General features: G+C 45.9%; 1 protein-coding gene across 2 annotated transcripts in view; it reads left to right on the forward strand.

Moving 5' to 3' along the window:
• commd5 (COMM domain containing 5) overlaps positions 1-26,459 on the forward strand; it is a 47,291-nt gene that overhangs the window by 18,148 nt on the left and 2,684 nt on the right. For both annotated transcript variants that reach the window (XM_086001867.1, XM_086001876.1), the window contains exons 5-7: positions 4,182-4,232; positions 7,848-7,943; positions 9,381-9,456. In XM_086001867.1, coding sequence (XP_085857993.1) covers positions 4,182-4,232; positions 7,848-7,943; positions 9,381-9,456 — 223 coding nt within the window. The remainder of the gene's footprint in view (positions 1-4,181; positions 4,233-7,847; positions 7,944-9,380; positions 9,457-26,459) is intronic.

Here is a 26,459-nt window from a genome sequence, read left to right on the forward strand (position 1 = left end):
TTCAAGGGCTTCAAAAGATCTTCAGATTTTCACTAAACATAGAATTATACAGCACCGAAGGAGGCCCTCTGGCTCAACATGCCAGTGCCGGCTCTTTAAAAGAGCTATCCGCTCTTTCCCCACAGCACTTTAATTTTCTCCCCTTCAACAGCAACAACTTGCATTTATATAGCGCCTTTAACGTAGTACTGTAAAATGTCCCAAGACGCTTCACAGGAGCGATTATCAAACCGTATCTGACACCGAGCCACGTAAGGAGATATTAGGACAGAAGACCAAAAGCTTGTTCAGAGGTCGGTTTTAAGGAGTGCCTTAAAGGAGGAAAGAGAGGTTTAGGGAGAGAATTCCAGAGCTGAAGGCACGGCCGCCAACGGTGGAGCGATTCAAATCGGGGCTGCGCAAGGAATTATTTGACCAATTCCTAGGATACGTTTTCTTTCTGAATTTAATTTGGTAGCCGACAGTAATTTCTGAGAAGGTGTTCCTCTGCTTTGCTTTCCATCCTATCCACAGCGCGGAGACTGGCCTGGTCAAAGTTACCAGGGACACCCTGTGCGACTATGACTGTGGCCGCCTTCACCCCTCTCTCCGTCCTTTTGGTCGAGCTGAAGTTTCCCGTATGACAAAGGCCGGGGATTTAAGTTTAAATCGAATGGGTGTGAAATCTCTTGTTGGCAAGCTCGGAAATGGAAAACCCTAGCCAAAATGTTTTTTTTTTAAATAAATAAAATGTAGTGGAGAGCCAGCTTGAAATTTTAAGAAGGGAGTTTTAAAAGCTTTACCTGGCCAATAGTTATCCATCAATCAGTATCACTGAAACAGATTATTTGGTCATTATTGCTGTCTGTGGGAGCTTGCTGTGCGCAAATTGGCTGCCGCGTTTCCTGTATTACAGCAGTGACTACACTTCAAAAAGTACTTCATTGGCTGTAAAGCACTTTGGGAGGTCCGGTGGTTGTGAAAGGCGCTATATAAATGCTAGTTTTGGGGGTTTTCTTTCATTGTTAATTGAAGTAATATTCACTAAAATGTAGACCACTAAAGTTTATAAATTATTGTCAAAAATCAAGCTGTCGAGATTTATAACCATTAGTTTTGAAACTCCTGAATTGTGCACGGTTTGTAATAAGCCATAAGCAGTGCACGTTTTCCTCTCCAATCTTAATAAATTTGTGCCAATAAAAAAAGAAAAGTCACATGAATCATGTCATTCTGTCCCAGTTATGTAACATTTGTGTAGTCTTTGTCACTTTTGGATTCCTCTGCTGTCATTTGTATTGATTTTTTTTTTTTTAAAGTGTTACGCCAGTTAGAATCACTTGCATTTTAAAATAAGAGCACGTATAGATTTAAAACACCAGTGCCTGGACTATTCTCCTAGTCACTGCCGTGTGCCTGCACTAATCTGTCGCGTGCCTCCGCAGGTTGTGATACACAGGCATAAAGAACTTGCTATCACAGCATGTCTAATCTAATGAATGTTAAGTTTCTCGAGAGCTTCTCTGGAGGAAAAAACAAAGATTATTCCCCATTTAGTGAGCTGTTCCAGATTAAGCAATTGGTTCAGTTAAACATTACCTGCAATGCGATCACTTTCCTCCTTTTGAGAGCTCGCTTTAGCTTTGCGTAATGGTGTTTATAAACAGATTAACTGGGTCATTTATCTCCTTGCTGTTTGTGGGACCTTGCTGGGTGCAGATTAGCTGCTGCGTTTGCTACGTAACAGCAGTGACTGCACTTGGTAAGTGATTCACTGGCTGTGAAGTGCTTTCGGCCGTTCGGAGGACGTGAAAGGTACTGCAGAATTGCTTTCTTTAAAGCGCTGATCCGAATGAAATAAAGCTAGCAAAAAATTCTTCAAATGGGATGAGAATGTTTTATTAATCAGAGGATTCGCTAATTTTTTTTTAATTCATTCTCGGGATGTGGGTGTTGCTGGCATGGCCAGGATTTACTGCCCATCCCTCGTTACCCTGAGAAGGCCGCCGCCTTGAACCGCCGTACTTGTTTGTAGCAGGTTGATACAACTTGAGTGGCTCACTAGGCCGATTCAGAGGGCAGCTCAGAGTCAACCACTGGAGTCACATATAGGCGATGTGCCCTGACGTGAATCAGTCATTCATGAAAGAAAGACTTATGAAATAATACTGAGCAGCCTACGGGTGGCGCTGTCCAGGGAGAGTATAAATACTCGGGCACGGGCCCAGCTTGCGCAGGACATTCTTAACAGGAACTAGTGAAGGACACAACTAGACCTCCATGTTGTAAGACAGTTGATTAAAGCTTTGTTTAACGCTTAGACCAAGTGCCTAGTAGTTTTCTTGCGTCATTCCCTCTAAGCTGCAACGCCGCGCAGTAATGGAAAAGGTCCCACGCAGGCTGCTCACCGTCTTCTCCATTGCAAATACCGCACATGTGTGGAAATTTAAAGGGCCCGCGCGCTAAAGGAAATGGGCCGCGCCGAACGAAGCACAGCTTACAGAGAACATTGCCTATAGGCCGCTGCTCTTTCCCCATAGCCCTGCAAATCTTTCCTTTACAAGTGTATATCCAATTCCCTTTTGAAAGTTACTATTGAATCTGCCTCCACTGCCCTTTCAGGCAGCACATTCCCGATCACAACAACTCGCGGTGTAAAACTAATTCTCCTCACCTCCCCTCTGGTTCTTTTGCCAATTATCTTAAATCGGCGTCCTCTGGTGTCCTCCTGCCAGTGGAAACAGTTTCTCCTTATTTAAGCTCCGTTAAAACCCCATGTTATTTTGAACTCCTATATCAAATCTGTAAGTGTTAAACTACCGTACAGACTATGGCATGGCGCCCTCCTGTAAATGCTGTATTGAGAATTATCATGTACCAGATAAATGAGAAAACCAGTGTACAATTTTTGTTTAATGAATTAGGGAATGGAGTATTTGTGCTCGGAGGCTGATGCAGCTTCTTTACTTGTTCTCCCATTTCTGCTCCCTCTGGGGGAAAGCACTTCATCTGTTGTTGAAAACTCCTTCGGTTTGTGTGCGATCAGAAGCTCTCCCTGCATGGGATGTTGTCGGGCCAAACCCACCTGCTGATATCAATAGCGGTTGGTCAATGTTAGGGGATTCAGAGTGTTTGTATTTTTTTTTTAAATGCATTAAATATTAATTCAAATGCAGTGCTGTTTCAAGAGTACATGTTATGTAGATCTGATTATGGTTTTGAGGTGCTAATAACTCCTACCTTCCACCCTATCGCAGAGAACGGAGCCTCTGCTTCAACTTTATTCTAAGATAATAAGACTTTATTACAATATGGCGATTCTAAATTGCCCGCCATTACATAATAGCCAAATAAAGATACAGTACCTTACAGTTGTGGTAATTTAATCTCTCCTGCCGTCCACCCTACTACAGATCTTCCCCTTTGTTTTTTCCTCCCCTCTCTTTTCCCCCCCCCCCCCCCCCCGTCCCCGCTTTCCCTGCCACTGTACTTGCTTAAAACCTGTTACATCTCTTAACATAATCCAGTTCTGACGAAGGATCATCGACCTGAAACTTTAACTGTTTCTCTCGCCACAGATGCTGCCGGACCTGCTGAGTATTTCCAGCACTTTCTGTTTTTATTTCAGTTTTCCAGCATCCGCAGTGTTTTGCTTTTGTTGTGAGCAAGTTACTAATCTTTTGCTGTCTGTTGGGGAGTGACTTTAGTGTATATGTAAACAAAAAATCCCTTTCCTATAACTTGTAGGCTGGATTTTATCTCATTGAAACTTATAAAATTCTAACAGGACTAGATGCAGGAAGGATGTTCCCGATGGCGGGGGAGTCCAGAACTAGGGGTCACAGTCTAAGGATAAGGGGTAAGCTATTTAGGACTGAGATGAGGAGGAATTTCTTCATCCAGAGAGTGGTGAACCTGTGGAATTCTCTACCACAGAAGGCAGTGGAGGCCAATTCATTAAATACATTCAAGAAGGAGTTAGATATATTTCTTAAGGCTGAAGGGATCAAGGGATATGGGGAGAAGGCAGGGACAGGGTACTGAGTTTGGATGATCAGCCATGATCTCATTGAATGGCGGAGCAGGCTCGAGGGGCCGAATGGCCTACTCCTGCTCCTATCGTCTATGTTTCTACAGTATACATTTTGAACTCACCTTTTATGATCTGTACTTACCTATTTTCTAACGTTTATCTATTTCAGGATTCCAGAGGAATTTATTTCTGACTTTGCGAGCGTTGTGTTTGGTAACAGGTTGGTTTATTATTTGTAATTGTTCCTAGGGTGTCACTGATACAGGCTGCAACAATCGATAATGGCCCCGAACTGGCGGTCCTGATGACGACGAACTGGCAGCCTTCACCGTCATTTCGCCTTCGAGACTGACCGCAACTTCAGGGTGTAGCGCACGCGCAGCCTAACGCGGAAACCCTGACGTTGCGGTCTGTCATTCATTGCTCCTCCACAGGCTGCACATGGATTCGTCTGTCTGTGTCCTTCCTTCCTAAAAAGATACACGTTTTGTTTTTTCTCACCTGATGCAAATCGAGCTGGTAGGACGTCTCAGACGAACTATTCCCAGACTAAGGTAAACCAAGAGCGACGCCATGGAAACGCCACATCCACTTTCTCCTCCCTCTTTTTCCGCCCCCGCCTCCCCCCCCCCCCCCCCCAAAAAACCCCTCTTCACCCCTTCCCCCTTTGGAGAGCTGCGTGGCTTCTGGTTGTCACATCCCCGCTCCAATGTTCCCCCTAATTTTTTTTTAAGGGGTTACGCGGCCCATTCACAGTTCGCGAAACTTAACATTAGAAAAGCTGGTCCTGGGATGTGCGGGACCGGCAGAGAGCTGTGCAGTCGCGCATCTTAGAGGGAACCATGCCTCAACTAGAGTATTGCTGCGATCAGGAAGTCGATGGACTAGGAGATTGATCTGTTATCCTAGCGCTCCCCTGTGCCCATTCATTCTTCAGCTTGACTGTGAAATAAAGAATTCTTGCTTTAATAGCGTGGTTTAGCAGTTACAGTTTAATTGTACACCACCTCCAATCTCACTATTGATGCTAATATGTTAAAGCAGGATAAATGGGCTAACGTTAGAATTAAATGGAGTTTGATTGCAAATATAGCAGTTTTTGAACTAAGCATTTCTGTACTAGGTGTATATGTAGATGCATAAAAGATTAGTTGGGAGTTATGTGGTTAAGACTGCATGCAGTTTGCCCAGTGAGTTAGTGGGTAAATACCCATGGTGTGATAAATAGCCTAACAGACTAATCAATGCTAGGTTAGCTAATCTTATCCAGGATGGTGCTGGTGGCAATGTATTCTGACACCACTAAGATTTTGGATCGCAGGCCACACACAGATTACCCAGAGGATCTTAGGAGTTGTAAGGCATTTTATTAAGCAGCGGCAGTTTAAGTTAATGACAACACTCAATCATGATAGACATAGTCGACATATGACCATGACAGGCAGCTGGTATCGGTCCTGATCGGACAGACAGCTGGCGTGTACGAACAGCCCTTCCCTTCACCGTCTGTGCTAAAAGCTCTTTAGATATCTCTTTTACTCTCTTTTTAGGGGTGGGCCTAGGGTAGATTATTAAAGACGCAGTCAACAACCTTTCTAGCACGCAGACAGCTAGTCTGGAAACAAGGTCACCGCCATGGTGCAGAATGTTAGAACATCCGCAGGGAACCAAGAACATCAGCCAATTCTAAGCGTCTCTCCAGTTATTCTAACACCAGCCTGAAGAGACTTCAAGTTATTTCTTCCAATTCACGATTTCTTGCAACCCCAATGGAGAGGAAAAATGCCAGGTGTTGATGACTGTCCAATGCCCCCTCCTGGGAAGCCCGTGTGTGACACCAGATGAGGGTATTAACTGGCTCAGCGGTGACACTCGCCACTGTTGAATAATCTCCACACGAGGAAGGCTTTTGAGGCAATAAAGAGAGTCCAATGCAGGTTCACTTGGATGCTGTCTGGTGTGAATAAATACAAATACAGTGAAACCTATAAATTATGAATACCCGAGGGACTGGCATCAGCTGTCTTTTTTTTTCTTGCAGTTGCCCTTCTTTTCAAAATGGTCATTGTACGTACTGTAAAGATTTTCAGTAGAATGGGGGGGATCTTTACCCAGCATCCATAGTGGCAGAGAAACCGCTCTATCCCGGGGACAGAGGCGTGCCAGCGTTCAGTCCCAGAGATAGAGCGGTTTCCCTGCCACTATGGATGCTGGGTAAAGAGCTCACCTTTCCACAAAAGCCGTTTCTTTCACAATACCCACTGCCGCCTTGCGCTGAGCTGTGTATCCCGTGTTCTAAGTTGTAAAAGGGCTCGGTGCATTGAAGGCTGCCCATAGTTCGTAATTTGCGAGCGTCCGTGGATTCAGAGGGCTGGATTTTCATTGAGGAGGCGGGACTACAACTTTCGGGGTTGTAGTCCCGCCTCCATCGAGTTGTAGCCAACCCACGCGATTTTCACTTGATTGACCTTGTTGAGCCCGCCCAGCAGGCTCAGCAGGCCAATTAAGGGCCACCCGGCAACAGGTGACGTCACAGATTGACATGTCATCTGTCAAGAGCTTTTGACAGATGAAATATCAGTGTTTGACAGCTGTTTGAAGCTGTCAAACACTGACAATCTGTACTCCAAGTTAATTCCTTCCTCTCAGGTTGATTTAGAGATCTCTCCAGAACAGAAAGCTGTATGCTGCAATTTTTGACAGATCGTGGCCATTCTGCTTTCTGTGCCGGTGAGATGAGGGACTCCCGAGACCTGAAGGAAGGAAGGCTGTAAAGGTAAGTAAAACTTCTTTAAACACTTTACACACACCAAACACACTTACCTCTGCACTCATGCACCCATCACTCACCTGAACACCGGACATCTCGACCCCTTCAGCCCGACGGTCCGCCTCGCTAACTTGGCGTGGTTTGGAGCCGTCGGGAAACCACACTTCACCAATGAAAATAGGGATTAGGCTAAAAACTGCCTGTTAACTACCTGTTAACAGGCAGCTAATTGGCACTAATCCCCTTCCCGCCTCAGAGAGGCGGGTCCCAGTGCGGGGCAGGTACCCGCCTCCTTTGAAACTGGCATGGAGGCGGGATGGGCTCGTGCTCCCCGATTTCGAGATTTTAACCCCCCACACGCCTCCAATCCCGACTCCACGGCCCAATGAAAATCCTGCCCAGAGTGTCTCTTGTATATTTTACCATGGAAGTTCTTTGGGTCTCTCAGTAAGTGTCTGATTTTTGCAGATGTCTTTTTTTGGGAGTGTCTGTTTATACAGGTTTCACTGTAGGAAGAAAGACTGGTTAAAAAAAATTGGGGCTGCTTTTATTGGAATGGAGATGAAGCGGTGATTTGATGGAGGTGTTCAAAATTCTGAAGGGATGGGATGGACCAGATAGAAACAGACTCTTTCCAGTGATTGAGGGGTCTAGCAGAAGGGGATATAGATCGAAGATCAAATGCAAGAACTTTAGGACCGAGAACAGGAGAAACTCTTGCAGGGGATTGCGAGGCTGTGGAATCACTACCGGAGTTAGTGATTGAAGCAAAATCCGTGTCAACATTTAAGGATAGGTGGTTGAAGAAAAGGGGAATAAAGAGATATGGGAATGGGTCAGATACATGGGAATAGGACTAGTGCTCATGTAGAAGATAAAGATGAACACAGATGGGCTGTTTCTGTGTTGTAGTTTCTATGTAATTCTCCCAACGCTCAGTGTCTAGGCTCAAGCAGGGAAGAAAGTTGGGGCAGAAATGCACTGGAGTTAAACCTAGTTTTGTGAACTTTGTCATTTAACCATTTAAAAACGTTTGTAGTACAATACTGTTTGTTTTGATTTAAGACGGTCAGTATTGGAGGCTGCAGCCTTGCAACAAGGGAACCGATTGCCAAGTCTTCAAGATTTCAGGTGGCGAGTTGATGTGGCTATTTCTTCCAGGTAAAATAACACTTGAAATTGTTTGGGTTTTTAATTTTTCTGCCACTTGATTTGGAGGGGGGTTGGGGGGGGGGGGGGTGCGGGGGGGCGGCCGGGGGGGGGGGGGTGCGGGCGCGGGCGGGCGGAGAGGCTACATGCCCCCCTGTGGGGGAAAAGCATATGACCTGTCATGACTTATACTGCTGCATATGTCATACTCCTTTGTTCACTGTTTGTAAAACCTGTGTGGATTTGCAATGTGCACATTGCTTTTACAGTTGTAGAATTTTCCTCATTTTTGTTGAATCAAATGAAGTGACCCTGCTTCGCTGTACTGTTAAAGAAAGAACATGCATTTATAGCTGGTCTTTCACGACCTCAGGACATCTCCAAGTGCTTTGCACCTAATGAAGTACTTGTGAAGTGTAGTCACTGTTACTGAAATTGTGTAATGTTAAACTGTATTAGGACTGATCTATTTGATTTATCTCTGCCTTGATCAGCTAGCAAGTCACTGTAAACTTGCTTAGAGTCATCCACTTCATGAAGCATTTGAAAAATTGTTTTTGAAAAGCAACTAAACAAAGACTGATTGCTTTAATGTCGGCTGCAAGTGATATCTTTCAACATGATTTATTTTGTATTTGTAAACCAAAAAGTTACGGAAGAATTTACCCTGAAGAACATGTCATCTTAAAGAGTAAAACAGTAATGTTGAGAATTGGAATTTACTATCCTGTAATACATTTCTGCATGATTCTAAATTATTCTTGAGTTACCAAAAAAATCTGCCATTTGTAATTTATATGTAACTTAAACCCACTTATGTCATAATAGTGAATTTATAATGTGATATTAAAAACTGCAGCAACAAAATTGGTGTAAAGGCTAAAGGGCTAGTTAATGGGACGACTACTCAACCTGTCAATGCTCTACAGTGATGTGTTGGGAACAGGAGGAGGCCATTCAGTCCCTTGAGCCCTGCTCCGCCACTCAATCAGATCATGGCTAATCTGCACTTCACTTCCATTTACTCCTTATCCCTTGATGCTCTTGTCCAACAAAATCTATCACTATCAATCTTGAAAGCTCCGATTGATCCCCAGCATCTACCGGCTTTTGGGGGAAAAGAATTGCTGATTTTTGGTTGTGGGTAGCACTTTAATAAAATTTTTTTTAAAAAAAGCAACAGATTGTCTGGTCATTATCACATTGCTGTTTGTGGGACCTTGCTGTGTGCAAATTGGCTGCTGCATTTCCTACATTACATCAGTGACCACACTCCAAAAAGTACTTCATTGGCTGTGAAGCACTTTGGGACATTCTGAGGTTGCGAAAGGCACTACAGAAATGCAGGTCTTTCTATCAAGTCTTTATATTTTATATACCAGATACGGTAGGTGGCAAACTAATTGTTCCTCTTTTACTTTGGCACTTACACTGATTTTCTGTTTGCAGTTCTTTGACCCGTGCCCTGCAGCCCTCTATACTGATGCAATTAAAACTGTCGAATGGTGACGCCCATGGTTTTGAAGTGAGTACTTGCAGCGCTCGAATTTTACTGAACTCTTTTTGGTATCCTCTGGGCCAGCTGACGTGAGGCAATGGCATGAGCCTCCTCGGTGACTGATATTTGGGCAGGAGCACTGCCATTTCTACAGGCTTTCGATGCCGCAGCTGAAACATTTCAGAAAGTGTGACATTCTACAATTGGTGGTGCTGACTGCAGCAGCACTTTGTATAACAGCATGTCCTTGGCAGGATGCCTGGAAGAAGTGTTGGAGCTGGCTATTATAAAACATTGATGCTGTAGTTTGATCCTGTAGTACTTCATGAAATTGATTCGTCGTAAGAGCTGCAAGATATCTATATATTTGATAGGTTAATTTTGTCTTAACACGCTGCGGAACCTCAAGATAGGGAATGGGAACGGTAGCATAGTGGCTATGTTATTGGACGAGTAATCCAGAGGCCTGGACTAATGATGCGAGTTCAAATCCCACCACGGCAGCTGGGGAATTTAAATCCAGTATAAATTAAATAAATCTGGAATAAAAAAGCTAGTATCAGTAATGGTGACCATGAAACTACCGGATTGTCGTAAAAATCCATCTGGTTCCTTTAGGGAAGGAAATCTGCCGTCCTTAACCCGGTCTGGCCTATATGTGACTCCAGACCCACAGCAATGTGGTTGACTTAACTGTCCTCTGAAATGGCCTAGCAAGTCACTCAGTTGTAAAAAACCACTATGAAAAACAATAAGAATAAATTGTGCCAAAATTGGGAGAGCTGTCCCACAGACTAGTCAAGCAACAGCCTGACATAGTCATACTCACAGAATACCTTTCAGCCAATGTCCCAAACTCCTCCATCACCATCCCTGGGTATGTCCTGTCCCACTGGCAGGACAGTCCCACCAGATGTGGTGGCACAGTTGGGAAGGAGTGGCCCTGGGAGTCCTCAACATTGACTCCGGACTCCATGAAGTCTCATGGCTTCAGGTCAAGCATGGGCAAGGAAACCTCCTGCTGATTACCACCTACCGCCCTCCCTCAGCTGATGAATCAGTACTCCTCCATGTTGAACACCACTTGGAAGAAGCACTAAGAGTAGCAAGGGCACAGAATGTACTCTGGGTGGGGGACTTCAACGTCCATCACCACGAGTGGCTCGGTTTCACCACTACTGACAGAGCTGGCCGAGTCCTGAAGGACATAGCTGCCAGTCTGGGCCTGCGACAGGTGGTGAGAGAACCAACATGAAGGAAAAACCTACTTGACCTCGTCCTCACCAATCTACCTGTCGCAGATGCATCTGTCCATGACAGAAGTGGTAGCAGTGACTACCGCTCAGTCATTGTGGAGACGAAGTCACTTCTTCACACTGAGGACACCCTCCATCGTGTTGTGTGGCACTACCACCGTGCTAAATGGGATAGATTCAGAACAGATCTAGCAGCTCAAAACTGGGCATTGTGAAGTGGTGTGGGCTATCAACAGCAGCAGAATTGTATTCCACCACAATCAGTAACCTCATGGCCCGGCATATCCCTCATTCTACCATTACCATCAAGCCAGGGGACCGACCCTGGTTCAATAAGGAGTATAGAAGAGCATGCCAGGAGCAGCACCAGGCGTACCTAAAAATGCAGTGCCAACCTGGGGAAGCTGCAACACAGGACTACATGTATTCTAAAAAGCGGAAGCAGCATGCTATAGACAGGGCTAAGCGATCCCACAATCAACGGATCAGATCAAAGCTCTGCAGTCCTGCCGCATCCAATCGTGAATGGTGGTGGACCGTTAAACACCTAATGGGGGGAGGAGGAGGCTCCATGAATATATCCACCCTCAATGATGGTGGAGCCCAGCATGTGAGTACAAAAGACAAAGCTGAAGCATTTGCAACCATCTTCAGCCAGAAGTGCCGAGTGGATGATCCATATCGGCCTCCTCCTGAGGTCCCCACCACCACAGAAGCCAGTCTTCAGCCAATTCGATTCACTCCACGTGATATCAAGAAATGGCTGAGCGCACTGGATACAGCAAAGGCTATGGGTTCCGACAACAGCCTGGCTGTCGTGCTGAAGACTTGTGCTCCAGAACTAGCCGCGCCTCTAGTCAAGCTGTTCCAGTACAGCTATAACACCGGCATCTATCCAACAAAGTGGAAAACTGCCCAAGTATGTCCTGCCCACAAAAAGCAGGACAAATCCAACCCGGCCAATTACCGCCCCAGCAGTCTATTCTCAATCATCAGCAAAGTGATGGAAGGTGTCATGGAATCATAGAAAAATTGCGACACAGAAGGAGGCCATTCGGCCCATCGTGTCTGTGCCAGTTGGAAAAGAACTACCCGGCCTAATCCCACCTTCCAGCACTTGGTCCGTAGCCCTGTAGGTTACAGCTCTTCAAGTGCACATCCAAGACTTTTTAAATGTGATGAGGGTTTCTGCCTTTATCAATGACCTTTCCTCCATCATAAGGTCAGAAGTGGGGATGTTCGCTGATGACTGCAGCGTGTTCAGTGCCGTTCACAACTCCTCAGATAATGAAGCAGTCCATGCCCACATGCAGCAAGACCTGGACGATGTTCAGGCTTGGGCTGATAAGTAGCAAGTAACATTCACGCCACACAAGTGCCAGGCAATGACTATCTCCAACAAGCGAGAGTCTAACTACCGCCCCTTGACATTCAGTGGCATTACCATCGCCGAATCCCCCACCATCAACATCCTGGGGGTAACCATTGACCAGAACCTTAACTGGACCAGCCACATAAATACTGTGGCAACAAGAGCAGGTCAGAGGCTGGGTATTTTGCGGCGAGTGTCTCACCTCCTGACTCCCCAAAGCCTTTCCACCATCTACAAGGCACAAGTCAGGAGTGTGATGGAATACTCTCCACTTGCCTGGATGAGAGCAGCTGCAACAACACTCAAGAAGCTCGACACCATCCAGGACAAAGCAGCCCGCTTGATTGGCACCCCATCCACCACCTTAAACATTCACTCCCTCCACCACTGGTGTACCGTGGCTGCAGTGTGTACCATCTACAAGATGCACTGCAGCAACTCGCCAAGGCTTCTTCGGCAGCACCTCCCACAACCTCTACCACCTAGAAGGACAAAGGCAGCAGTTGCATGGGAACACCACCACCTCCAAGTTCCCCTCCAAGCCACACACCATCCTGACTTGAAAGCATATCGCCGTTCCTTCATCGTCGCTGGGTCAAAATCCTGGAACTCCCTCCCTAACAACACTCTAGAGTACCTTCACCACACGGACTGCAGCGGTTCAGGAAGGCAGCTCACCACCATCTTCTCCAGGGCAACTAGGGATGGGCAATAAATCCCACATCCCATGAACGAATATTTTAAAAAATAGTGCACAGTGTTCTTAGGAGATGGGTAACAAAAGTGTGTGTGGAGACGAGAAAAGCAAAACGGTGATTTTGCAGAAGAAACAGCTGAACTTTCCTGAAATAAAAACAGGAAAACACTCAGGAGGTCAGGCAGCATCTGTGGAGAGAGAAACAGAGTTAGCGTTTCAGGTCAGTCAGAACTGGGAGATGTTCGAGATGAACAGTTTTTCAGCAAGTACAGAGCCAAGGAAAAGGGGGTGGGAAAGTTACAAAAGGGGGAGAGGTCTGTGATAGAGTGGACGGCAGGATTGATGATGGTGCAAGGCAAAAGGAGGCGATAATGAGAAAAGTAAAGACGCAGAAGTTGGGCCCAGGGGAGGTGTAAGTGGTTACAGAAGAATAGTGGGGGGCGGGGGGGTGGGGGGGAGGCAGCATGGAAAATCTGGCATAGTAGAGAAGGCTCCCATGGCCCGGGAATGGGGTGAACAAAAGATGGGGAGACCCCAGGGGTGCGAACCACTCCATCAGCTTACCTCTCGTGCTCATTGCCTAATTTTGAAATTCGACACTATGCACATCTGCTCATTTGTTGTTCTAAGTAGCAGGTGAAAGAGGAGGAACTGGCTGCACAGAGATTGAAAGGCAACATTGGGATAGAGTAAAAACAAATAGCTGAAAACAAGATAGTAAAAAGACAACATTAACGGCTGGAAAGAAACAAACAGAAGAAAACATAAAGCAAAAGATTTGAATGGGGAGGACAGAGCTGTGTGCGGGGTGCACGTTGCAAAGTACCCTTTATCTCAAAGTTGGCTTTAAGAGTTTTTAAGCAGTGTTACTCATTTAGGACAAGTGAACAGCTATTGGGCAGAGGTGAGGTAAAAACGACTGCCCTTGACAACAAGGCAGTGTTCGACTGAGTGTGGCACCAAGGAGCCCTAGTTAAACTGAAGTCAATGGGGATCAGGAGAAAACTCTCCTGTAGCTGAATCCATGCCTGCCACAAAGGAAGATGGTTGTTGGAGGCCAGTCATCTCAGCCCCACGACATTGCTGCAGGAGTTCCTCACGGCAGCATCCAGCTATCTTCAGATGCTTCATCAATGACCTTCCCTCCGTCATAAGGTCAGAAGTGGGGATGTTCGCTGATGACTGCAGAGTGTTCAGCTCTATTGGCAATTCCTCAGATAATGAAGCAGTCCGTGTCCACACGCAGCAGGACCTGGACAATATCTAGGCTTGGGCCTGTAAGTGAAAAGTAAAATTTACGCCTCAGATAATGACCATCTCCTACAAGAGAGAGCATAACCACTGACATAAGAAAACTACTCGGCACTTGGTCTGAGTTTTAAACAAGGCTTTAATCAACTGTTTTACAACATGGAGATCTAGTTTTGTCCTTCATTAGTTCCTGTTAAAGAATGTCCTGCACAAGCTGGGCCCATGCCCGAGTATTTATACTCTCCCTGGACAGCGCCACCAGCAGGCCACCCAGTATTATTACATAAGTCATTTTCACATGAATGACAAGATTCATGTCAGCCACCTCTTCTTGGCATTCAATGGTATTACCATTGCGGAGAACCTAGCATCAGCATCCTGGCTGGGGGCGTGGGTGTGGTCCACATTGACCAGAAACGCAACGGGACTAGCTACATATATGTCGTGCCTATGTATGCAGGTCAGGGGCTGGGTGTTCTGTGACGAGTAGCTCACTTCCTGACTCCCCAAACCCTTTGCACCACCTGCAAGGCACCGCAGGCGGGAGTTCCAGGGAGTAGGACCGAGGTGGCTACAGGCTCTGCAACAATAGTGGGGTGAAAGGCAAGGAGGACAGGCACGGAAGATCACAGTCATAGGAATCGAGCATTTGGCAGGGAATATCGTTCTGAAGAAGATTAGAGCTGTGGGGTGGTGCAAAGCCATGGAGGCATTTATGCAGGAGGACAAGGATTTTGAATTTAAAGCACTGGGGAACCGGGATCTGGTGTAGGCCAGTGAGGACGGAATGATGGACGAAAGGGATGCAGTGTCTCTGCCGAACGTTTTTACAGAGCCACGTGAGCTCCAAGTTGTGACGGGGCACTCCAAGACTCAGCAGCTCCCAATCTTCCTCGTTCCCGATTTTTAAAATTAAGAATTTAATCTATCCCTGCCTGGGAGTGCTTTTAGTTTCTTTTGTAAAATCCTCCTCCCTACTCAGTTAATGTATTATATCATATTTATTCTCTGTAGGTTTCAAAGTAGAGGCTAATTTATCGCGAGGCAATGTCTTTGCAGCTCCATGGGTGTGGTAGCACAGCACAGGTTCTGGTACTGGCCTAGCAGGACATAAGAATTAGGAGCAGGAGTCGGCCATACGGCCCCTCGAGCCTACTCTGTCATTCAATAAGATCATGGCTGATCTTCGACTTCAACTCCACCTTCCCGCCTGATCCCCATATTCCTTGATTCCTCTGGAGTCAAAATCTATCCATCTCGGCCTTGAATATACTCAACGATTCAGCACCCACAGCCCTCTGGGGCAGAGAATTCCACAGCCCTCTGGGGCAGAGAATTCCAAAGATTCACAACCCACTGAGTGAAAAAATTCCTCCTCTTCTCAGTCTTAAATGGCCGACCCCTTATCCTGAGACTTAGCCCCCTAGTTCTAGACCCTCCACTCAGGGGAAACAGCCTCTCAGCATCTATCCTGTCAATCTCCCTCAGAATCTAATATAAATCTATGAGGGGCTAAATTCGGTTGATTTGCGCCTCCTGTTAGTGCTCTAAGAGGGCGCTAACGGGGTGCAAATCAACTAGCGCCTGGGTGCGGCGCCGCTAACGCTTTCTGAGAAATTCAGCGGGAGGTTAGTGGCGGCACTAACCATTAGCGCTGCGCTGCGCCACTGGCGATGACACCGCCATGCGCAGCGCCCCGGCTGTAATATTGGATGGCGCCCCCCCGACTTACCGCCGGACGCTATGTCCGCCGGGGTCAGGGGGCCTACCTGCGGCCAGGGCGGCACTAGTTAAAGGGGAGGTGGTTTAATGTTGCTGGCCGCCTGCCAGCACCTGCCCCTGTGGCTGTCCCTGGCCCCCGTGAAGTCCCCCCCCTTCCGCAGGGTGCCGGTTGCTCTCCGTGAGTGCCGGGCTCATTTGCTGGCACTCCCGAACCCTGGTGGCCCAGCTGGGCGCCGGGACGCACTGCGCCAGGCCCCTCCCCTTTAATAAGGGGAGGAAGGCCTGCAGTACCGCGGCACGATATTGGCTCGCAGTGCCCCAAGAGGGACGCGGGGCGCTTCCAGTAGCGCCCCCCCCTCCCCCTCGGGGCACTACCTGGGAAAATCGGCCATGGGGGCACTAACTTTTTCGGGGCGCTACCCAATTTTCACCCCTAGGAGTTTCAATCTCACCATGGCAAGTGGTGAAATTGAATTCAGTAAACTGCTAATTTCTGGGCTAGCAGCAGAAAATTGCCATTAAAGCTGTCGGATTGTCGTAAAACCCCAATTGATTCACTAATGTCCTTCAGGGACCCCAATCTGATCTGGCCATTCCCACACCATGTCCTCAGGACAATTAATGTTGCTTTCTCAGTCACCCAGATCTCAAGAACAAATATACCTGTTTTTTTAAATAATTAAAAAAATCTGGTTCTATTTCTTATGCCAGCGGATTTGATGGTGATCTGGAAGGACTTTTTTTATATTCATTCACGGGAATGTGGACGTTGCCAGCACGGCCGGCATTTATTGCCCATCCCTCGAGAAGGTGGTGGTGAGCCATCTTATACAACTGAGTGGCTTGCTAGGCCATTTCAGAGGACAGTTAAGAGTCAACCACATTGCTGTGGGTCTAGAGTCACATATAGGCCAGACCGGGTAAGGACGGTAGATTTCCTTCCCTAAAGGGTGTTGGTGAACCAGATGGGTTTTTACGCCAATCTGATAGTTTCATGGGTCACCATTCCTGACGCTAGCTTTTTAATTCCAGATTTATTTAATTGAATTTAAATTTCCCAGCTGCCGTGGTGGGATTTGAACTTGCGTCTCCGGCTCATTAGTCTAGGCCTCTGGATTACTAGTCCAGTAACATAAGGGCAGCACGGTGGCATAGTGGTTAGCACTGTTGCCTCACAGCGCCAGGGACCCGGGTTCAAATCCGGCCTCGGGTGACTGTCTGTGTGCAGTTTGCACATTCTCCCCGTGTTTGCGTGGGTTTCCTCCGGGTGCTCCGGTTTCCTCCCACAGTCCAAAGATGTGCGGGTTAGGTTGATTGGCCATGATAAAAAATTGACCCTTAGTGTTAGGGGGGATTAAATACGTGGGGTTACGGGGATAGGGCTTGGGTGGGATGGCTGTCGGTGTAGGGACCGGGTGCTAGGGTTTGGATGATCAGCCATGATCTCGTTGAATGGCGGAGCAGGCTCGAAGGGCCGAATGGCCTACTCCTGCTCCTATCTTCTATGTTTCTATAACCACTACGCTACCGTTCTTCGTATTGTTCCATGATTGACGGGTTTCGGACTTATTCCCAGTGAGATCAGAGACTTGGAAACAGACCTTTGCAAGCCGCCAGTCCTGCCAAATTCAAGAAGGCGAGCCTAGCCTAAAAGAACAACCGGAAATGGAGCACACTGCAGCGGGGCGGGGCTGGGTAAGACATGAGGACTTTGTAGGCTGAGACCCCAAAGCCTGTGGGTTTTAATTTGATTTCTCCAGGGTTAAAAGAACTGAAGATCTTTGCTCCGTGAATAAATTACCAAGATACAATCTCAGGACTTGGTTCTCTGTTAGCGTTAGACTTCTGCATGGTAAGAGGGAGATCAGCTTGTAACTTGAGTTCGTCAGTAAACGCTGGGAGGGCCCCGTGCTGAAAATGAATGGTAATTAGAACTTGAGATGCACCAAACTTATATAAGTATGAATTGCTGCCAATTGCAGACTTTATATAACCATTTGGTCTGCTGCCCATTGCTATACCGACTTCTATTAAAGGTTACAAACTGAAAGCAGAACTATTTAATCTTGTAGCATTTGTGACATATAATTAGCATTAAATTTGGATTGCAACTTTGTTCCATAAACTGAGAGCATTAAGAAACAGATCTGTAAAGATGACTCCACTCTCGACTATTCCAGTACTTTTCCTGGCAGGCCAACCATCCTCAGCTCATCCAAAGTTCTGCTGCCAGTATCCTGTCTCGCACCAAGTTCCAGTCACCCATCAACCCTTTCCTGATCTGCATTGGCTCCCAGTCCCCCAGTGCCTCGAGTTTTAACATTCTTAACCTTGTGTTTAAACCCATTCACTGCCCCAATTCTCCCTATCTCTGTAACCTCATCCGGACCCACAACCCCCATGAATTCTCCTGACTCTGGGCTCTTGTGCACTCCAGCCCTGCCTTCGCTCATCAATTGGCGGCCATGCCTTCAGCCGCCTGGGCCCCATGCTCTGGAATTCCCTCCTTAAACCCCTCTGCCTCTCCAACAGCCGCTCCTTCTTTAAGACCCTCCTGAACATAGGAACAGGAGTAGGCCATTCGACCCCTCGACTCTGTTCCGCCATTCAATGAGATCATGGCTGAGCTGCGATCTAACTCTATATACCCGCCTTTGCCCCATATCCCTTAATACCTTTGATTAACAAGAAGCTATCAATCTCAGATTTAAAATTAACAATTGATTTAGCACCAATTGCCGTTTGCAGAAGAAAGTTCCAAACTTCTACTACCCTTCATGTAGAAGTGTTTCCTAATTTCACTCCTGAAAGGTCTGGCTCTAATTTTTAGACTATGCCCCCTAGTCCTAGAATCCCCAACCAGCAGAAATAGTTTCTCTCTATCTACCCTATCTGCTCCCCTTAATATCTTGAAAACTTCAATCAGATCACCCCTTAACCTTCTAAATTCTAGGGAATACAACACTAATTTGTGTAATCTCTCCTCGTAATTTAACCCTTGAAGTCCAGGTATCATTCTGGTAAACCTACGCTGCACTCCCTCCAAGGCCAATATATCCTTCCTAAGGTGTGGTGCCCAGAACTGCTCACAGTACTCCAGGTGTGGTCTAACCAGGGTTTTGTACAGCTGCAGCATAACTTCTACCCCCTTGTATTCTAGTCTTACAGATATAAAGACCAGCATCCCATTAGACTTTTTGATTATTTTCTGTACCTGTTCATGTAACCGGACCCCCAAGTCTCTTTGAACATCCACTGTTTTTAGCCTTTCACCATTTAGAAAGTACTCTGTTCTATCCTTTTTAGGTCCAAAGTGGATGACCTCACATTTGCCTACATGAAATCCATTTGCCACAGTTTTGCCCATTCACTTATTCTATCAATATCCCTTTGTAATGTTATGCTTTCACCTACACTGCCTACAATACTGCCTATTTTTGTGTGTCTCGCTAGTTTAATCTCATTCTATTTTCCCTTTCTTTATCAATTTCTTGTTCCTCCTTTGCTGAATTCTAAAATCCTCCCAATCCTCAGGCTTACTACTCTTTTTGGCAACATTATAAGCCTCTTCCTTTGATCTAATACTATCTTTACTTCTCTTGTTAGCCACGATTGGACCACTTTTCCTGTGGGATTTTTGTGCCTTAAAGGAATGTATATTTGTTGTAAATTATGTATTAAATGCTAGCTATTGCTTCTCTACCGTCATACCTTTTAATGTAATTTCCCAATCTACCTTAACCAACTCGCCCCATACCTATGTAGTTGGCTATGTTTAGATTTATGATCCTAGTTTCGGATTTAACTAAATCACTTTCAAACTCAATATAAAATTCTATCATATTATGCTCACTCTTCCCTAAAGGCCCCTTTACTACAAGGTTATTAATTAACCCTTTCTCGTTGTACAATACTAGATCTGAAATAGCCTGTTCCCTAGTTGGTTCCTCAACATACTGATCTAGAAAACTATCTTGTATAAATTCCATGAATTTGTCCTCCACACTATTACTGCAAATTTGGTTTGTCCAGTCTATATGTAGATTAAAGTCCCCCATGATTACTGTATTACCCTTGTGACATGTGCCTCTAATTTCCTGATTTATACTCTGCCCTACATTACAACTACTGTTTGGGGGCCTATAAACAACTCCCACCAATGTTTACTGCCCCTTGCTGTTTCTTAACTCCACCCAAACTTATTCTACTTCTTGATTTTTGGAGCTAAGATCCTTTCTCTCTACTGTCTTTATCCCATCCTTTATTATCAGGGCTACCCCTCCTCCTTTTCCATTTTGCCTATCCTTTCTAAAATTTTGTATCCTGGAATATTTAGATCCCAACCTTGGCCACTTTGCAACCACATTTCCGTTATGGCTATTAGATCAAACCTATTCATTTCTGTCTGCTCTATTAATTCATCTATTTTGTTGTGAATGCTTCGCGCATTCAGATATAGTGCCTTTAGCTTTGACTTATTTCTATGTTTCCCTGATGTCATCTTAGTCATTGATGTCTTATTACCTGTGTTACTCTGTCTGTCCCTTCCTGACCCACTCTGCTTATTTTTACCCAGAACTCTACTCTGCTCTAGAGCCTTGACATTTCTCTTGCTGCTTTTAAATTTACTCTTTCCTGAATCCTCCCCCCCCCCCCCACCCCCTTCATTAGTTTAAAGCCTTCTCTACTGCCCTAGTTATTTGGTTAGCCAGGACACTGGTCCCAACCCGGTTTAAGTGGAGCCCGTCGCAATGGAACAGCTCCCTCTTTCCCCAGTACTGGAGCCAGTGCCCCATGAGCCAAAACCCCTTCCTCCCACGCCACTCTTTGAGCCACGCATTTAAACCTCTAATCTGTTTGTCCCGATGCCAATTTGCATGTCATAGAGTCATAGAGTAATACAGCACGGATAGAGGCCCTTCGGCCCATCGTGTCCGCGCCGGCCATCAAGCCCTGTCTAATCTAATCCCATATTCCAGCATTTGGCCCGTAGCCTTGTATGCTATGGCATTTCAAGTGCACATCCAAATGCTTCTTAAATGTTGTGAGGGTTTCTGCCTCCACAACCCTTTCAGGCAGTGAGTTCCAGACTCCAACCACCCTCTGGGTGAAAAAGTTCTTTCTCAAATCCCCTCTAAACCTCCCGCCCTTTACCTTGAATCTATGCCCCCTAGTTATCGACCCCTCTACTAAGGGAAAAAGCTCCTCAGCATCCATCCTATCTATGCCCCTCATAATTTTGTACACCTCAATCATGTCCCCCCTCAGCCTCCTCAGCTCCAAGGAAAACAAACCCAACCTGCCCAGTCTCTCTTCATAGCTGAAGCGCTCTAGCCCTGGTAACATCCTGGTGAACCTCCTCTGCACCCTCTCTAACGCGATCACATCCTTCCTGTAGTGTGGCGACCAGAACTGCACACAATATTCCAGCTGTGGCCTAACCAGTGTTTTATACAGCTCCATCATAACCTCCTTGCTCTTATATTCAATGCCTCGGCTAATGAAGGCAAGTATCCCATATGCCTTTTTTACCACCTTATCCACCTGTTCCGCCGCCTTCAGGGATCTGTGTACTTGCACACCCAGATCCCTCTGACCCTCCGTCTTGCCTAGGGTCTTTCCATTCATTGTGTATTCCTTTGCCTTGTTAGTCCCCCCCAAAGTGCATCACCTCGCACTTTTCCGGGTTAAATTCCATTTGCCACTGTTCCGCCCATCTGACCAACCCATCTATATCGTCCTGCAGACTGAGGCTACCCTCCTCGCTATTTACCACCCTACCAATTTTTGTATCATCCGCGAACTTACTGATCATACCCTTTACATTCATATCCAAGTCATTAATGTAGACCACAAACAGCAAGGGACCCAGCACCGATCCCTGTGGTACCCCACTGGCCACAGGCTTCCAGTCACAAAAACAACCTTCGACCATCACCCTCTGCCTTCTGCCACTAAGCCAGTTTTGTATCCAATGTGCCAAGGCACCCTGGATTCCATGGGCTCTTACCTTCTTGACCAGTCTCCTGTGCGGGACTTTATCGAAGGCCTTACTGAAATCCATGTATACCACATCCACTGCGTTACCCTCATCCACACACCTAGTCACCCCCTCAAAAAATTCAATCAAATTAGTCAGACATGATCTTCCCTTGACAAAGCCATGTTGACTATCCCTGATTAATCCTTGCCTCTCCAAGTGGAGACAAATTTTGTCCCTCAGGATTTTTTCCAATAATTTTCCTACCACTGATGTTAGGCTCACTGGCCTGTAGTTCCCCGGTTTTTCCCTACTACCCTTCTTGAATAATGGTACTACATTAGCGGTTCTCCAGTCCTCTGGCACATCCCCTGTGGCCAGAGAGGTCCTGAATATATGTGTTAGAGCCCCCGCAATCTCCTCCTTTGCCTCACACAGCAGCCTGGGATACATTTCATCCGGGCCTGGGGATTTATCCATTTTTAGGCCAGCTAAAACCGCCAATACCTCCCCCCGCTCGATGTTAATATGTTCGAGCATATCACAGTCCCCCCGCCCTATTTCTATGTCTACATCGTCCTTCTCCATAGTGAAAACAGACGCAAAAAATTCATTCAGAACCCCTCCTACATCTTCCGGCTCCACACACAGATTGCCACTTTTGTCCCTAATGGGCCCTATTTTTTCCCTAGTTATCCTCTTACCCTTAATATACTTATAAAACATCTTCGGATTTTCCTTTATTTTGCTTGCCAGTGTTATTTCATGGCCCCTCCTTGATCTCCTAATTTCTTTTTTAAGTATCCCCCTGCACTTTTTGTACTCCTCTAGGGCTTCCTCCGTCTTTAGCCTTTTGTATCTACCAAAGGCCCTCCTTTTTTTCCTAATCCATTCCCGTATATCCCCTGACATCCAAGGTTCCCTGTGGTTTTTGGAACCACCCTTGACCTTTACGGGAACATGTTGCCATTGTATGATCTCAATCTCCCTTCTGAAAGCCTCCCATTGCTCCGATGCGGATTTTCCTACAAGTAGCTGATCCCAGTCCATTTTGGCCAGATCCTGCCTTATCCTATTAAAATCGGCCTTCCCCCAATTTAGAACCTTTATTTCCGGCCCATCCCTGTCCTTTTCCATGGCCACCTTAAATCTCACCATATTATGGTCACTATCACCAAAGTGCTCACCTACTAGCACTTTTTCCACTTGGCCGGCCACATTCCCTAGAATTAGGTCCAGTACCACCCCCTCTCTTGTAGGACTTTCTACATGCTGGCTCAAAAAGCTCTCCTGGATGCACTTTAAGAATTCTACACCCTCTGAGCCTTTCACACTCTGACTATCCCAGTTAATATTGGGGAAGTTGAAATCCCCCATTATTATTACCCTATTATTTGCACATTTCTCTGAGATTTGCCTACATATCTGTTCCTCTATCTCCCCCTGACTGTTTGGAGGCCTATAGTACACTCCCAGCAAAGTGCTTGCCCCCTTTTTGTTTTTAAGCTCCACCCATATGGCCTCATTGGAGGACCCTGCTAATATATCATCCCTCCTTACTGCAGTAATTGACTCCTTAATTAATATTGCGACACCCCCTCCTCTTATACTTCCCCCTCTGTCTCGCCTGAAGATGTGGCTCAGGTAACAATCCAGAGATTATTCCTTTCGAGGTTCTGCTTTTTAATTTGGATCCTAGCTCCTCAAACTCCCTCAGCAGAACCTCATTCCTAGTTCTACCTATGTCGTTGGTTCCTACGTGGATCACGACAACTGGATCCTCCCCCTCCCACTCCCAAGTTCTTCTCCAGCCATGAGGAGATGTCTTTAACCCTGGCACCGGGCAGGCAACACAACCTTCGGAAATCTCGGTCGTGGCTGCAGAGAACAGTATCTATCCCCCTGACTACACTGTCACCTACCACAACTACATTCCCTTTCACTCCCCCCCACTTGAATGGCCTTCTGCACCATGGTGCCATGGTCAGCCTGCTCATCCACACAGGCAGCAAGAACCTCATACCTGTTGGACAAGAGCAAAGGCTGCGGCTCCTCCAGCACTGCACCTGAGGTTGCCTTACCTGCCTGAGTTGCAGTCATACCCTCCTGTCCCTGACCACTAACCAGACCTGTACCATCACCTAACCTAAGGGGTGTGACTGCCTCCTGGATCAAAGTGTCCAGGTAACTCTCCCCATCCCTGATGCTCTGCAATGTCTGCACCTCAGACTCCAGCTCAAAAGCTCTGAGCTGAAGTTCCTCAAGATGCAGGTACTTGCTGCAAACGTGGTTGTCCGGGATCACAATGCTATCCACAAACTCCCAAATGCTGCAGTTGCGGCACACCGCCTGCACTGCCATCCCTATATGACCTTGTTTTATTTAATTAAATGTAATTAAATTTGTAATTAGGTAACTTAGTTTACAGTGTAGTTTCCCGACTACTTACTTGATCTAGATTAAGTTTAGGGTACTGAAATTAAATATCTACCTGTAACACACAGCACTACAAGTAGTGGAGCCAAAAAGCAACAACTCCTGCCATCTCTTCTCCAAATTCCCACTCTTTCCAAATACGTAGTAAAACTTCCCAAGACGCTTCACAGGAGTGTTAACAGACACAATTTGACACCGAGCCACATGAGGGCAGATGACCAAAAACTTGGTCAAAGAGGTAGATTTTAAGGAGTGTCTTAAAGGAGGAAAGAGGTAGAGGTGTTTAGGGAGGGGGGCCCAGGCAGCTGCAGGCACGGCCGTCAATGGTGGAGCGATTGAAATCTGGGATGCTCAAGAGGCCAGAATTAGAGGAGCGCAGAGATCTCGGAGGGTTGTGGGGCTGGAGGAGGTTACAGAGATAGGGAGGGGCGGGGCCATGGAGGATAAGTATTTTAAAATTGAGGCATAGCGAAGCAGCTCAGGAATTTTTCTGTTAAAGGTGCTATATAAATGCAAGTTATTATATTGCAGTGTACTGTAACTTTGAGGTCTTGCTGTATTTTCCTGAAAAGAGAATAATTTTGTAATTTTATGTTTATAAGGACTCTTGATATGAATTTACCATAAATGCAAGTATATAAGACCAAAGTCCTCTAGTGAGCTTTAAAATGAACAAGTATTAACCAGCACAGTTATCAGGAATATGTCTTTGCAGGTAATCGTGAACCACAAGTGTGTTTTGAATGCATGACCAATTTTAAATTGCCAGGAAATGACTCTCCTAAGCATTGTTTCTGGGTTTTTAATTTGACAACAAATACCCTTGAAAATGTGTCCATTGATCTTCATCATGAAGTGGAACTTCATAGTATTTTTTTTTTAAAGTGAGCAGAATAGAATATTTTGTTGTCAACCCTTAAAGTATAACACAATTGACAGTTTACAAAAGCAAAATACTGCGGATGCTGGAAATCTGAAATAAAAACAGAAAATGCTGGAAACACTCAGCTGGTCAGGCAGCATCTGTGGCGAGAGAAACAGGGTTAACGTTTCAGGTTGATGACCTTTTGTCAGTTTATCAAGCTCTGCATTACAAAGTTATCTGATTTGCAACCATCCTGCTGACTGTACCCCAGGTACCTTTTTTTATTGGTGTTCTGATTTTAAACAGCAGTGGATTGCAACTGAGCGCAACTCACCTGAGTATATTGAAGCGGCCTTTCACTGATTGCAAGTCTGCTTCCATCCAGATTTGTTCTCGTCATCCTGCTTAATCTTTAGAGATATGAGGCTTTTTAAAAAATAAAAAAAAATGTATTGTTGTGAACTATCACAAAGCAATTGATTTCTGTGGCCTTTAATGGCTGGAAGATCAGATTTGTTTTTTTGACTTCTGTTAATGTTACCAATGCAGCCTCTCTGACCTACATTCAAGTATTTTTAAATGCAATGCGCCCACACTCATGTTGGGAATCCATGAATTGAACAAATCTGCAAAGCCCCATTGTTGTATGATTTAATGTAAGTAGTTCCTAGTTTTGGTTTGAGATGGGGGTGGATATCAATTCATTTTGATAGTTTTCTCTACTGGCACTTGCAGAGCCAATACTCTTAGCAAAGTGTGGCTTTTAAATCAGAAGGTGAATCGGCAGTAGTTTGCTTTAGGTACACTGCTACGCAAGGATTTCTCCCCATTTATTATGGGGTCCAATTCTGGCCTCTTGTGCATCCCCGATTTTCATCACTCCACCATTGGCGGCCGTGCCTTCAGCTGACTGGGCCCTAAGCTCTGGAATTCACTCCCAAAACCTCTCCGCCTCGCTCGCCTCCTTTAAGATGCTCCTTAAAACCTACCTCTTTGACCAAGCTTTTGGTCACCTGTCCTAACATTTCCTTATGTGGCTAAGATCAGATTTTTGTCTGATAACACTCCTGTGAAGCACCTTGGGATATTTTACTACATTAAAGGTGCTATATAAATGCAAATTGTTTGTTGTACTGCCAGTGAGCGCTGGGAAGATGTGTCTGGGTTGACACATTAGACAAGTTTTCCTCCAAAGTTCCAAGCGTGATTGATTATTGATCACTGAGCACGAGCAGTCGAGGAGAAACCCCTCGAGAAATATACCTTCCCGAGTGATTTTGCAGATTCTGATAGCAGGTAGTCTGACTTGAGGTCAGTGAATTGTTTGATGTGGGTCATCGTGCGCCACCATTTTTGGGGCTCTGCTCACGTACTGAACATCTGCCCAATGCAGGCATGTGACAAGTATCCATCGGAAGTCCTCTGTCACCAGTAGCGTAGGAAACTGCAAT

The sequence above is a fragment of the Somniosus microcephalus genome, chromosome 1 (assembly GCF_052327205.1).
Source record: "Somniosus microcephalus isolate GS21.2 chromosome 1, FLI_Smic_1.0, whole genome shotgun sequence".
NCBI classification, from domain to species: Eukaryota; Metazoa; Chordata; class Chondrichthyes; order Squaliformes; family Somniosidae; genus Somniosus; species Somniosus microcephalus.